A 13,946-nucleotide genomic window follows, 5' to 3' on the forward strand; every position below is an offset into this window, starting at 1 on the left:
GCCATTTGTGGCGTGGGCTCCGGAGGCATTGGTCATATGGAAGCCACAAATGGAGCTTGTTTGTGTCGAGGAGGTGGAGATTAAGGAGTAACCAGTTCTTTAATCAAGTGCTTGAAGTAGGGCGCCATGGCCTCAGACCTCATCAAAGTCCGACAATGATCGAAAAAACTATCTTGATGGGCTACTTGAGACCGAGTTGAAGCAGAGGAAGGAGTCCAGGTAGCTGAATTGGCTGGGGACAATGTAAAAGGCTGACTTTAGTACAGAAACGGCTGGCATGGTTAGTTAGCCCAAGGATGAAAAAAGTGCATTGCTGAGGTGTATGTCATGTACTGCATTGAGCGAGCAGTCATTGGAATAGGGGACCATTCGACCTAAGGGGTAAAGAAGTGCCAGGACACATAAGCCCTGTTGGAGCTTGATCAGACCTCAGAATCTCCTCAAGTATAGAAGCCTCACGTGAGGAAACTGCTGAGACGGAATCCGTGGAGGTCAAAACGGTGCTTAACCTCCCGTTATGATGTGCCACAATCTTGTGAGACGTTCTTTGTGGTGCAGTTGAGGTCTTCATGGTTTGCTTAGGCTTCACTTTGTCCCACTCTGGAGGTTCAGCTGAACCCTGTGATTGACAGTGTGGACCTTGGAGCAAGCTCTGGTAGGAAAAATCTCACTTACCTGGTCACTTAGCAAAGCAGCAAACTACCTGAGGTATTGTGGTGACCATGCACCAAATATCTCTTCCCAATTAACTAACGTATTCCTCAGCACCGCATGAAAAAAGGCTTTGCAGGATGCACATGAGCTGCAGTGCTAATTGGGACCCAATCATTCCAAACACAAAAAGTGTGGTTTCTGCGCTGAGAAGTGACAAGAACAATCCACAACCCGAAAATCCCACTTGAGTCTCTGACCTAAAAGGGGGGCAAGCCGATGGGAGTTCTGACCCAGAAACAAAACAAAAAAAGAGGCAGAAAAGAAAGAAGAAAAAAAGACATGCAGGAGCGCTTTGCTGTGCGACTGGCCCAGCACATGCCGAAATGGGACCAGAGGGCGCTGTCGATGGGTGGAGCCAGAGTGCCCCAACCTTTTAATTTAGAGAAAGGGTTTGCTGTGCTAAAGGGACAGACAGCGATAAAGTAAGGAGCCAGGGATAGCAGTAGAGTGGTTGACTTGTTGAATGGCTTGAGAGTCCAACCTGATTTACAAAACTCTGGGCTGGGTGGACCCTACCTCACCTTCCCCGAGGACCTTCAACATTCAAACCCTCGGCGGCTGGCTGTCTAATAATAGAAAGTCAGCTCAGATGCAGTCATGACTCACTCAGGATTGGGATACAAATTGTGGCCATCTGCAGCCCAAACCAGTAAAGTACACAAAGACACTTCTTTGAATCTGGTCAACCCGCAAACTGAATGACCACATATAGCCAGCAGAAAGATGGCAAACAAAGCCAGTGATCCAAAAAGACAGAGCTAAATCAAAGAGGTAAATGGCTGCTGTGCAGTAAGAAAGGACAGGTGCACAGGACTGCACCCAAAAAAAGGTTTAAAGAAAAGGCACCACTAACACCAGTCTGCCTGGGTTACATGAAATATAGGACTATTGCTATAAAGTGAAAAGAAAGAGTGGGAACATGGACCCCTCAGTTACTCTCCATAATGGAGATATACTACAGGCATCAATGGGGGACAGAACCCCCTGAAATGGTAGTGTACTGGGAGTTCATGTACTTGTAGGGTTAAGGAGTAAATCTTTCCAAACCCTCTGCATGCTATAAGCCCTTGGATACCTTTTATGGCTATTATGGGTCCTGGTTCCTTTGTTTCTAGATGTTACAATGCGATTCCTCAAGGTGAAAACGCCATATGGACTGGTGATGACATTGAAATAGGATATAGTCACACTTGCTTATTTTTGGGCAGGGGGGGGGGGTCATCTAACCTGCTGTATAAACCCATGAAATGGACCCTGTTACTAAGTCCAACGTGAATGTCCCTCATTCTGGGGACATTTCAGAGGGGTAACCAAGCGGTTCAGGTGCTCCCCTAAACTATGAGGGGAAGGGTTTGGGGTGGTATAGGGAGGATCTCCTTGTCACCATCTTAGGACAGGGGATAATCACACGGTCCCAATTAGGGACTGGGTTTCACTAACTAACGGGCACAGCCTCTGTACCTGCAGAGTGGAGACCATATGTTATGTTAAGTTGTATTCTGCTGCACAGCATTACCATTGGCATAATCTCCACGTCCTCACGTGGCTCTGTAAGAAAGAAGCGGTTGGGTTAGTAAGGGAATAGGGATAGGATAGAAGTTGTGCTCTTCTGTTAATGCTTGAAGAACCAGGAGAAACTGGCGTCATGTGCAAATCAGATTTCTAAGTGAGCTTTGATTGTGTTCACTGGCTTGTTGTATCCCGAGGAGTGAGGCCCAGTGTCAGGGATTATTGTTTGCAAATGTTTGTTATGTTGGATGTGTGTTTTGTGTGTAATTTGACTGGCCTGTAGGGCGTGTGTGGTACTTGGGAGGTATGCGGGAGAGGAGAAGGGGTGGTTAGTACACTGGCAACTCTCAATGTTTCGAAAGTACAATACCTTGGTTACCTGCACAATACTTTGGAGTTGTTATACCTAGGCTAACCATCATGATTCTTCTAAGTGCAAAACACTGGCTAATCTTCACAGTTCTAATTGCACTACCTTGGCCATACTTGAATGTTCTCTTAGGTGCAATACTTAGGCTAATTGCACAGCTCTTCTAGGTGCTACACATTGGCTCCCCTCAATAAATCTTCTGAGTTCAATACATTGGTTGTCTTCATATTTAATCTAAGTGTGGTGTATATGCTATCCTCACAAATCTATTGTGTGCGACGCATGGGCTGGTCTTCCCCATTCTTCTTAGTGCAACACATTGTCTTCTACAAGCAGTCCAGCACAAAAAAATGTATTGGAAATCACACTGTAAACACCATGAAACCATCTCCAAAAGAACCCCAAACAGGCTGTAAACTACTTTCCAGGTGCTTGCTGCACAGGATGGTTAAGGATTACTAACAGGAAGGCAGGGCAAACCAGTAACAAAAGACTCAAAAAAGAGGACAGGCACCCCTGACAGCCTCAGCCAATTGCTATGAAGATTGGAGGAGGGGGATGGGGGGGGACAGAAACAAATAAAGGACAACACCACAAAGGCAGTGTCTTCTACAAGCAATCCAGCACAAAAAACTGATTTGAAATCACATTACAAAACACAGGTAAATCCCTCCAAAACAACCATAATAGGCTGTAAAGTCCTTACCAGGTGCGTGCTGCAGCACAGGACGTGAAAAGGTCAATGGTAGTAAAAACACACTCTCTGGGAGATGGGGGTTCAACAGGCATTTGCCTCCCACCGTCAGAGCGGGGTTTAAAGGCTGAGGCAAGCACAGGGTAAGGCATGAGGCAGAAAACTCAAAAATGCTATGTAACACTCCTACGGTTTACTGGGGGGTACAGAAAAAGGGACTGAGGTCATGGGGGACATCAGATCCATATACATCAGCCCGATGCCAAGAACAGAGGTGACATGGAAGGGGACCTGAATGCTGGAATCATTGTTTAGAGGGTGGAGCAAGCTCCTCTTGGCTTTCCTCTATGCTGCTGTCTGAGGGGGGACGAATAAATGTTGTTGAGTTTCCATATACCAGTTACTGCCCATAGTCTGTTAGAACCGGGCTGCTGGTTGAGAGTATTTATTGGCCCAAAGGAACAGTGGTTAGCCTGTGCTCCTCTAGGTTGAAAAGATCTGTATGACTTTGCAGTGTATTGTGGTCCTTTTCTTGCCCTGTCAAAGGTTTCATCCACAAGCCTGCTGTATAAGGATGCCTCATCAAAAGGTTTGTCTAACAGGTTTGCTTATGTTTCTACCTTGAACCTCTAAGCCATACATGTTGTTTAACAGTAGACCCTGCATGCTGAAGTACAGCTCTTTCTGTAGCATCAAGAGTATTATTGATTGTTGCGTTGGCAGTCTTTTTTTCCCCTCTTTTTTCCCCTCTTGGATGATTTTACGGAATGCCTGAAATTCTGTAGGGATAAGCTTTTCTAGCTCCTCCATACCTTCCCACTGTGCCACATTGCACCTAGACACTAGCAACCCTGACAGTATATGCTGTGGAAGTTGCCCAGAGGATGAAAGAGACAGGGTTATTAGTGCTGGGTTATTGCCAACAGCCGAATTGAGAGGAGGGGACTCTCCTGACCTCATTGAGGGTGTCCGTTGTCCATATATCTATCCTGTCACCCCCCCCCCCAGTTTTTATTGCTAACTTTCCCTTGGAAGGGAATCCCAGGAACAACTGGAGGATGGAGATATATCTATTATTCAACTTCTAAGTTTCCTCTTAACCTTTAGTTAGTCAAAGACATTGGAATAAATCCTTACATTTCAGTGGCACTTTTATTCCATTCATGTTCATAATTGTGGCCCTTGTTGTAAATGTTCCCCAATTTAACACCTTAAACTTAAGTTTGTCTGGTCATTTGCTTCTTGCCACAGGTAAGACAACCCATATCAGTGAGTTGCAACCGCCTCTCAATGACAATGATTTTCCTTAACACAAACCCTAAATCACTTGTATGATGTTTACCACTAGTGTCTAATGAATTCAGACATTAGAAAACAGACAAGAGTGTAAGCGGTAACAGGAACAAAAACAGAGACTCGCAGAATACATGTCTATACTATTGACTGTGATCCTTAAGTAGTCATCCCAAGTATCTCAAACAATTCTCAATTGCATTGCATTGCTCCTTCTTCAAAGAATTGTTACTTCCCCTTTTACTAAATATGTCTCCACTGGATTTAAGATCACAAGCAGATGCTGATTACTTGACACACAGACAACACGACTAATGAGAAACAAAGCAATAAATGTTTATTTCTTAGAGAAGGGATTCTCAAACATCTGTGTGACATTTCTCTGTGTCCCCTAAACAAGAATGGTGACACCCCACCTACCAGGAATACACAGTTTAGAAAAGATGTTTACAAATGTAAGGTCCGCAAAAAATAAAATAAATTGCCTGCCTTCCTTCCTCACCCTTTGTTAACTCCCCACTCTCTTGTGTCTCTGCTTTCTGCACCGTGTACTTCCCCCCCCCCCCGATACCTTGTGAAGCGCTCTGTTGCTACCGGAGATAGGTCTGTGCTCAATAAATACAATAATAATAGCAGCAATGATTTCCTGCTACTCCGTTATGCCACTGGTGGTCAGATCCACACTTTAAGAAACCCTGGCCTTGAAAGAGTCAAAGATCCCCTTTACAACTAAAGTGCCTCCCACCTTTAGAGGGATACTATCTATCAGAAATTACATTATGCAAATCAAAAATAGAATGTATAGGGCATGTTGTTCTTTACTTGGTGAGACATTTGCTACAATCAACATTGGCTTTCATCCAACTAGAAGTGCATCTGAGACTGGATATTCCTCAGAAGTATCAGGTTAGACGGTTACCTTTGGTGATTGATGCCATTAACAGGGCCTGTGAATCATACAGGTACCTTGAATACCACGTGCATTCCTTCAATTAATGAGATTCAGTTTGCAATACATAAATACCTCGTTCGAGCACTTAGTGTTGAAGAAAAAGGGCAGCATAAGGGACTGTGTTGGTATCAATTTGTGGAAATGTATCTAAACACTCAAGATGCCCTATAGCATCATTAAATACAATGCCTTTATCTCAGTAATTTATTGTTTTCGAATAAAAGTCTGTGCACCTTCTTAATGCTGTCCAAAACGCTATGTCCATCCACGTAGGCATCTCCCGCTGTGATAGTCTCATCGCCGGTCAACATTTTAAAGGTAGTTGTCTTGCCAGCCCCGTTAAAGCCGAGGAGACCAAAGCACTCCCCTTTGTTCACACACAAAGAGATCCTGTCCACAGCCAGCAGAGACTCACTGCTGCTGTACACCTGCAAGAGCAATAAGAGCAAAACCATCAACAAATATTAACCTTTCTCTACCAAAGGAATCCAAACAGACGTGATAAGCAAGTTGGCTGAATCCTCTAAGTTGGAATTCTAACCTCACCTTAGTCAGCTCCTTTATGACCAGTGGGCTGCTTAACATGGATGCCTCCTCTTGTGGTGACTCAAACACTTTCTTCCTCTCATCTGCTACATCACGGTCCTCTGGGACAACAGCAAAGCCTTCCCGCAGTAACACCTGGATAAGGGTAGAGGATCGCCGCAAAGTTGCTGTAAGATCTTTTGAATGTCTGCATTAAACCTGAGTGAACAGATACAATCCGACTCCAGAGCCACACAAGAACATACTGTCTGGAGCTCAAGTGAATTGTATTTTTAGAATGGGGTTATTTTGATAACACGTTACATACAGGGTTCTGAGAATGGTCTGGAAAGGACAACCAATGTCAATCTTACCTAGAGCTGTGTGGCCTTACTATGACAACATCCTCAGGCAGCAAGATAGCACATTGAGTCAAGTTTGTTTGACTGTGAAATTTGCGTTTAACAAGAATGAACCTGTGCAGCTCTCAGCCCTTAACTTGGGCAGACTCATTTCTGGGATCGGTACACTTAGTATAATTAAAATGTATAAAATGTTTAACAGCAGGAAGAATCTGGCACAGCGCCATATAAGGAACAAGTTACTTACCTGTAACTGTTGTTCTCCAGCATGGGTCTGGCATGGATTCACATGCTCATGAATATTCCCCGTCGTCAGGGTGGGAATCTGCGGTAAAGAAAAAAAAAACCAGTATCAGTTTAGTTTCTGATCTGTCTTTCGTAGTAATAACCAATCACTGGTCTCTGCGTCATACTGACCACAGCCAATGACTGCCCTCTACCTAAGCACCGCCTCTGGCAGCCATCTTCAGATTTGGAAGCATGTGAAGTGGCAGTATGACCAAGTGAAGCGCCGCAGAGGGGTAGGCGGGAGGGTTCGCATGTGAATCCATGCCAGACCCATGCTGGAGAACAACAGTTACAGGTAAGTAACTTGTTCCTTCTCCAGCATGGGGTCTGGCATGGATTCACATGCTCATGAATAAAGAATACATAGCAGTACACACATGCACAACCACGGGAGGTGGCAAAAGCTCAACATTAAGCATTACATCAAACTCAACATTAAGCATCTTACCTCCTCACCAGGCTCACCTCAGGCGAACAGGTTGCGCAGCACTGCTTGGCCGACCCTGGACTCCTCCCTGGAATCCCGATCGACGCAATAGAATTTCGTGAAGGTGTGCGTCGACCTCCACGTAGCAGCCCTACATATGTCCAGCAGGGGCACACCAGAAAGGAACGCCGTGGTAGCTGCGATCGCTCTGGTGGAATGGGCTCTCGGACGGCCAGGCAGCGGTCGGTTTGCCAACCGATGACAGTACATGATACAGCCGGAGAGCCATCTGGAAATGGAAGCCTTCGAGAGAGCCTTCCCCTGATTGACAGGTCCAAAGTTCACAAAGAGTTGTGACGTCTTACGAAAACACTTTGTGCGGTCCACGTAGAACTTCAGCGCTCTAGCCACATCCAGCGAGTGCAAAGTCCTCTCAGCCGGCGACGAAAGCGACGGGAAGAACACAGGCAACACCAAGGGTTCGTTGAGATGGAAGTCCGACGGTACCTTGGGCATGAAGGAGGGGTGCGTCCTGAGCACTACCCTCGTGTCGTGAAAAGTCAAGTACGGGGCCTTGCAGGAAAGGGCCTGGATCTCTCCCACCCGTCGTGCGGAGGTGATGGCCACAAGAAACGCTGTTTTCCACGACAGAAACTTCAACGGGGCCGAGTGCAGAGGCTCGAACGGAGGTCCCATGAGCTTGGTCAGCACCACGCTGAGCTCCCACGCCGGGGCCGGAGCCTTCACCGGCGGGAACGATCTGAACAGTCCCTTCATGAACTCTTTCACCAGACGATGAGACCACAAGGACGTCCGCCCCGTGGTTCTGGTGTATCGGAAGATCGCAGCAAGATGAATCTTGATGGACGCGTGTGCCAGACCAGCTTTGGCCAGCGTCAGCAGGTACGGCAGTACCTGGGGAGCCATAATCCGTAGAGGGTTAATCTTCTGTGCGTGGCACCAGACAGAGAACCTCTTCCATTTGTGTCCGTAGCATTTAAGAGTCGAGGACGCCCTGGCCTTTGCAAGAACCTCTCTGCAGTCGGCCGGTATGTCGTATCCCCCAAACTCTAGCGCTGCAGGAGCCAGGCCTGCAAGTTCAGCGATTTCGGGTCGTGGTGGAGGATGGCGCCTCCTTCCCTGGAGAGTAGATCCGCGTCCACCGGCAGCTTGATTGGCGGGGACGCTGACAAGTCCAGAAGGTCCGGGAACCATATCTGCCTCGGCCACGCAGGTGCGACGAGGATCATCCTGCACCGTGACCTCTTGAGCTGGTTGACGAGCCGGATTAGCAGTGGCAAAAGAGGGAACGCGTAGAGGAACAGGCCCTCCCAGGGGAACGAGAAAGCATCGCCCATGCTCCTCGCCTGGGGAAACCTGCTGGCGAACCTCCGGCACTTGGAGTTCGTCGCCGTCGCGAACAGGTCGATCTGGGGTGTGCCCCACCGTCGGAAGAGGCGATCCACTAGATCCTGCCGTAGTTCCCACTCGTGCACGAGCGCAGCTCCCTGCTGAGTGAGTCGGCGATGGTGTTTTTTATCCCTGCCAGATGAAACGGCACCAGAAACATCCTTTGGGCGACGGCCCAATGCCACAGGTCCTGCACCTCCTTGGACAGTGATGGGGACCTGGTTCCGCCCTGTTTCCTGATGTAAAACATGGTGGTGGTGTTGTCGGTGAAGATCCTCACCACCTTGCCCTTGAAGGACGGAAGGAAGGACCTGAGGGCCCAGAACACTGCACGGAGCTCCAGGACGTTGATATGGAGGGACTTCTCCATCGGGAGCCAAAGGCCTCTCGCGTGCAGATTTTCGGTGTGCGCTCCCCACCCTTCCAGGGAGGCATCGGTGGTCACTGTCTCCTGGTGGTCTGGGGTCTGGAAGTCCATGCCCGCCGTCAGATGTGCGCGGGTGCCCCACCACCGGACCGCTCGGCGGAAACTCTCGTCGAGTGTGATCCTCTCCTCGAAGCCGCCCGTCGTTTGGATCCAGCGCGCGTCCAGGAACTCCTGCAACGGGCGAATCCGGAGCCTGCACATGGGAATGAGGTAGATGCAAGAAGACATCATTCCGAGGAGGGACTTGATGGACCTCACCTTGGCTGCGTCGGAAACCAACATCTGCTGTACCTTGCCCAGGATGGACCTGGTCCTTTCCTCCGACGGGGAGGCCAGAAGGGACACTGTGTCGAGCTTCGCTCCCAGAAACAGTGCGTTTTGCGCGGGTACCAGGTGGGACTTGGCGTAGTTCACGGAGAATCCCAGGTCCGTGAGAAGGTGGACGGTCCTTGCCGTGTGCTCCACGGCGAGCTCCCTCGTCTTGGCTCGGATGAGCCAGTCGTTCAGGTAGGGGTAGACGTGGATCCCCTCGCGGCGCAGCTGCGCCGCCACCGGTGCAAGGCACTTGGTGAATACCCTGGGTGCCGACCGTAGTCCGAAGGGGAGGGCTTTGAACTGGTAGTGACGCCCTTGGACCACAAACCTGAGGAATTTTCGGTGCCCCTTTAGGATGGGAATATGGAAGTAGGCATCCTCCAAATCCAACGACGACAGGAAGTCTCCCTCCTCCAGCTGACCCAGGACGTGCTGGAGGGTGACCATCCGGAACTTAAGCGCCTTGTTGAACTTGTTCAGACGTCGCAGGTCTAGGATGGGGCGCCATCCTCCCGTCTTCTTCTTCACGAGGAAGTATCTCGAGTAAACTCCGGAGCCCCGAAGCCTCTTTGGGACGAGTTTGATGGCGCCCTTCCTGAGCATCGCCCTTACCTCCAGGAGAAGCTGAGGGACGTGAAGCTCTTTCCTGGCCACGGGGGGGGGACGCGCGGGCACCTTCTTTGAAACTCGAGCGCGTGGCCCCGGGCTAAGGCGTCCAGCACCCAACGGTCGGTGGAGATGGACTCCCACACGCTGACGAAGCTCGCCAGCCGGCCTCCCACCGGGGTGCTTCGGTGGGGGCCCGACCCCACGGCCGGTTCAATCCTGTTTCGACGAGGCTTTGCCGCCTTGACCTCCTTGGCGACGACGGCGGGGTCCGCCAGACTTGCCTCGTCCTCTGTAGGCCTCCTGAGACGACGAGCGGGCCGCTTGACGGTAGGTGGAGAAACCGCCGCCGGAACCTTTGGAGGCGCCCTTGCCTCCGCTGCTCCGAAAGGGCGTCCGTCGTTGCTGCAGAACCCCAAGGGCCCGGGCCGTCTCAGTGTCCGCTTTAATGGCCTGAAGGGAATCGTCCACTGTTTTCCCAAACAGGTTGTTCCCATTGAACGGCATGTCCAGGACTCTGGTCTGTACGTCTTGACGGAAGTCCGTAGCCTTGAGCCATCCACGCCGCCTAAGGCACAAGCCGTTGCCCAACTGGCGAAACCCAGTGTCGGCGATGTCCGTCGCAATAGTGATGGCGTGGTCCGACGCCACCTCACCTTCCTGTAGGATCTCCAGGGCATCCGCCCTCTTGTCGTCCGGTAGGAAGTCCAGCAGGGGAGCCAGTTTGTACCATAGCTCCCTGTCGTAGCGGGCCACGATAGCCAAGGCGTTGGCCGCTTTAATCGTCGTCGCTGCAGACGAGATGAACCTGCGTCCCATAGCGTCCAATTTCTTTCCCTCGCCGTCCGGTGGGGAAGTCGATGTGGAGGCCGCACCCCCCCCCCCGCTTTCTTCCTGGCCGCCGCGGAGACGACGGAGTCCGGGGTAGGCTGCGCCCGGAGGCACAGGGGGGCCGCATCCGGGACCCGGTACTTCTTCTCGTACCGGTCTCTTCTAGCTGGCGTCGTGGAAGTGTTCTTGAGGAGGGCGAGGCCCTCATCCCAAATGTCGTCCAGTAGAGGCACCGCGAGGACTGTCTTCCTCTTGGCCTCGCGCCGTTGATAAAGGAATCCTTCCTTTTTCTTCTCCTCAGGGCAGAGTTGGAAAAGCTCGGATGCCCTGGCGATCATGGAGTGGAACGATCCAATCTCGTCGGGCGGAGAAGCCCTGGTGGGAGGTGACGACGGTAGATCCTCGTCGTATACCTCGTCGTCCGTGCCCGTCGCTGCCGTATCAGTCCCCGTATCATCCCCTCGGGTGGACGGGGAGGAGGGCTGGACGGGGCGCGACGGCTGAAAAGGAGGTGGAGGGTGAATCCTTCTTTTCTTGGGCGGGGGAACACCAGAAGGTCCCGGTTCAGGATCCCCCGACGGGAGAGGTTCCTCCGTCGGCAACGGTAGTCTCGTCCTTATCTCTGAGCATAAGGACTGTATAGCCAACAAAATGGCCGCCGAATTGTCTTGCGGCGCTGGCAGAGGGGAATCCGACGGGCGATCAGTGGCCCCGTAGGCACCCTCAACGATGTCGTCGTCACCTGCGTCGGGATCCATCCCGACGGGCCGGTCTTCTTCCACGCCAAGGCCCTGGCTTAAGACCTCGATCAGCTCTTCCTCCGAGGTTGAAGCCGAATCTACGACGACGCCCTGCCCCCCCCTTTTTCTTCCCCGCCAGGGATTTCACGGGGGTCCTATCGATGGGTACAAAAGAGGACTCCCTCCGAGGTGGCAGGGAGACTCTGAGCCCCGAGGTCGCCACCACTGGTGTAGCCTCCACAGGCTGAGCCAGGGCCGCCGTGACAGCTTCGATAGAGGGCTTGGCCGGATGGATTAAGGCCTTCACCACCTTAGGTGCGCTCACCGCCTTATCCTTGAGGGGGGGGGACACTGCCTCGCTCACCCTCCGATGGGGCCTTCGAGCTTGACCGGGGCCTCTCCAGGAGCTTCGCCGGGTGCTCGCCCTTCCTCTTACCCGACCCAGAGCGTTGGCTCGTGGCTGAAGGTGCCGGGGAGGGTGCGCCCTGCCTGGCGCCCGTAGAGCCCAACCGTTCGGCGCTCCCGGTGCCAGCGGACTCGCGGTGCTTGGCCTTGTGTTGGACCCCCGTCGCCGGGGCGTCCTCAAAGGTCTTAGAAGACCGCTCGGATTTCTTCCTCTTCTTCTCGCCTGACGGGCTCTTCCCTTCCAGCCAGGTGGCGAGACGTTGATGGCGGTCCTTCATGGTCCACTCCGACATATTGCCGCAAAACGCACAGTCCTTCTCCACGTGCGTCTTGTCCTCATGTAAGCAGTAGAGACAAAAGGAGTGTTCGTCCTCCTTAAAGACGTTCTGCAGCTGGCATCCAGGGCAGACCCTGAACAGCTTTCCGGGCGTCGAGCTTCCCTTCTCCTGGGCCATGTCCGGGCCTGAGAAGCTTCTGGAGTCCTCCAAAAGCGTAGCTCGACGAATTCTTCACCCTTGAGGGGCGCAGACGAATCCGACACGGGTCCCCGTTGATCGGATGGAGAGTCGGTGGAGCTTGATGCTCTTTTGACCGAAAAAAACGAAGTTTTTGAGAAAAAACGTGAAAAAATAGCACTAACGCTCGAGAGCAATAGCACAAGGATCCCAACACATGAACGTGCGGTAAAAATCTGAAGATGGCTGCCAGAGGCGGTGCTTAGGTAGAGGGCAGTCATTGGCTGTGGTCAGTATGACGCAGAGACCAGTGATTGGTTATTACTATGAAAGACAGATCAGAAACGAAACTGATACTGTTTTTTTTTTTTTTTTCTTTACCGAGGATTCCCAGCCTGACGACAGGGAATATTCATGAGCATGTGAATCCATGCCAGACCCCATGCTGGAGAACAACAGTTACAGATAAGTAACTTGTTCCTTCTCCAGCATGGGGTCTGGCATGGATTCACATGCTCATGAATATAAGAATACATAGCTGTACACACATGCACAACCACGGGAGGTGGTAAAGGCTCAACATTAAGCATTACATAAACTCAACATTAAGCAACTCTAACCGCCTCACCAGGCCCACCCTCAGGCGAACAGGTTGAGCAGCACTGCTGGGCCGACTCTGGACTCCTCCCTGGAATCCCGGTCGACGCAGTCGAATCTCGTGAAGGTGTGCGTCGACCTCCACGTAGCAGCCCTGCAGATATCCAGCAGGGGCACACCAGACAAGAACGCAGTGGTAGCAGCAATCGCTCTGGTTGAATGGACTCTCGGATGGCCGGGCAACGGTCGGTTTGCCAACCGGTGACAGTGCATGATGCTGCCGGAGAGCAATCTGGAAACGGAAGCCTTCGAGAGAGCCTTCCCTTGATTCACAGGTCCAAAGTTTACAAACAGCTGTGAGGTCTTCCGAAAACTCTTTGTGCGGTCCACGTAGAACTTCAGCGCTCTAGCTACGTCCAGCGAGTGCAGAGTCCTCTCAGCCGGCGACAAAGGTGATGGGAAGAAAACTGGCAACACCAAGGGTTCGTTGAGGTGGAAGTCTGACGGCACCTTGGGCATGATGCGTCCTCAGCACCAATCTTGTGTCGTGAAAAGTCAAGTATGGTGGCTTGCAAGATAGGGCCTGGATCTCTCCCACTCGTCATGCAGAGGTGATGGCCACGAGAAATGCTGTCTTCCACGACAGAAACTTCAACGGTGCCGAATGCATAGGCTCAAATGGGACCCCCATGAGCCTGGTCAGAACCACGTTCAGCTCCCACGCCGGGGCAGGGGCCTTCACCGGCGGGAATGATCGTAACAATCCTTTAATAAATTCCTTCACCAGCCGATGAGACCACAAGGACGCCCGTCCTGTAGTTCTGGTGTATCGTGAGATGGCGGCCAGATGCATCTTGATGGAAGCGTGAGCTAGTCCAACCTTGGCCAACGACAGTAGGTACGGCAATACTTGAGGGGCCGTAATCCACAGAGGGTTAATCTTCTGTGCACGGCACCAGACAGAGAACCTCTTCCATTTATGTCCGTAGCACTTGAGAGTTGAGGACGCCCAGGCCTTTGCAAGAA

At 51.5% G+C, this 13,946-nt stretch overlaps 1 protein-coding gene across 6 annotated transcripts in view; it reads right to left on the reverse strand.

The window, feature by feature from the left end:
• The window catches only part of ABCA3 (ATP binding cassette subfamily A member 3), a 1,774,001-nt gene that overhangs the window by 140,672 nt on the left and 1,619,383 nt on the right, over positions 1 to 13,946 (reverse strand). For all 6 annotated transcript variants that reach the window (XM_069646922.1, XM_069646923.1, XM_069646920.1 and 3 more), the window contains 2 exons: positions 6,079 to 6,213; positions 5,766 to 5,960 (listed from right to left, as the gene is read on the reverse strand). In XM_069646922.1, coding sequence (XP_069503023.1) covers positions 5,766 to 5,960; positions 6,079 to 6,213 — 330 coding nt within the window. The remainder of the gene's footprint in view (positions 1 to 5,765; positions 5,961 to 6,078; positions 6,214 to 13,946) is intronic.

The sequence above is a fragment of the Ambystoma mexicanum genome, chromosome 2q (genome assembly GCF_040938575.1).
Source record: "Ambystoma mexicanum isolate Mex_15411 chromosome 2q, UKY_AmexF1_1, whole genome shotgun sequence".
Taxonomy (NCBI): Eukaryota; Metazoa; Chordata; class Amphibia; order Caudata; family Ambystomatidae; genus Ambystoma; species Ambystoma mexicanum.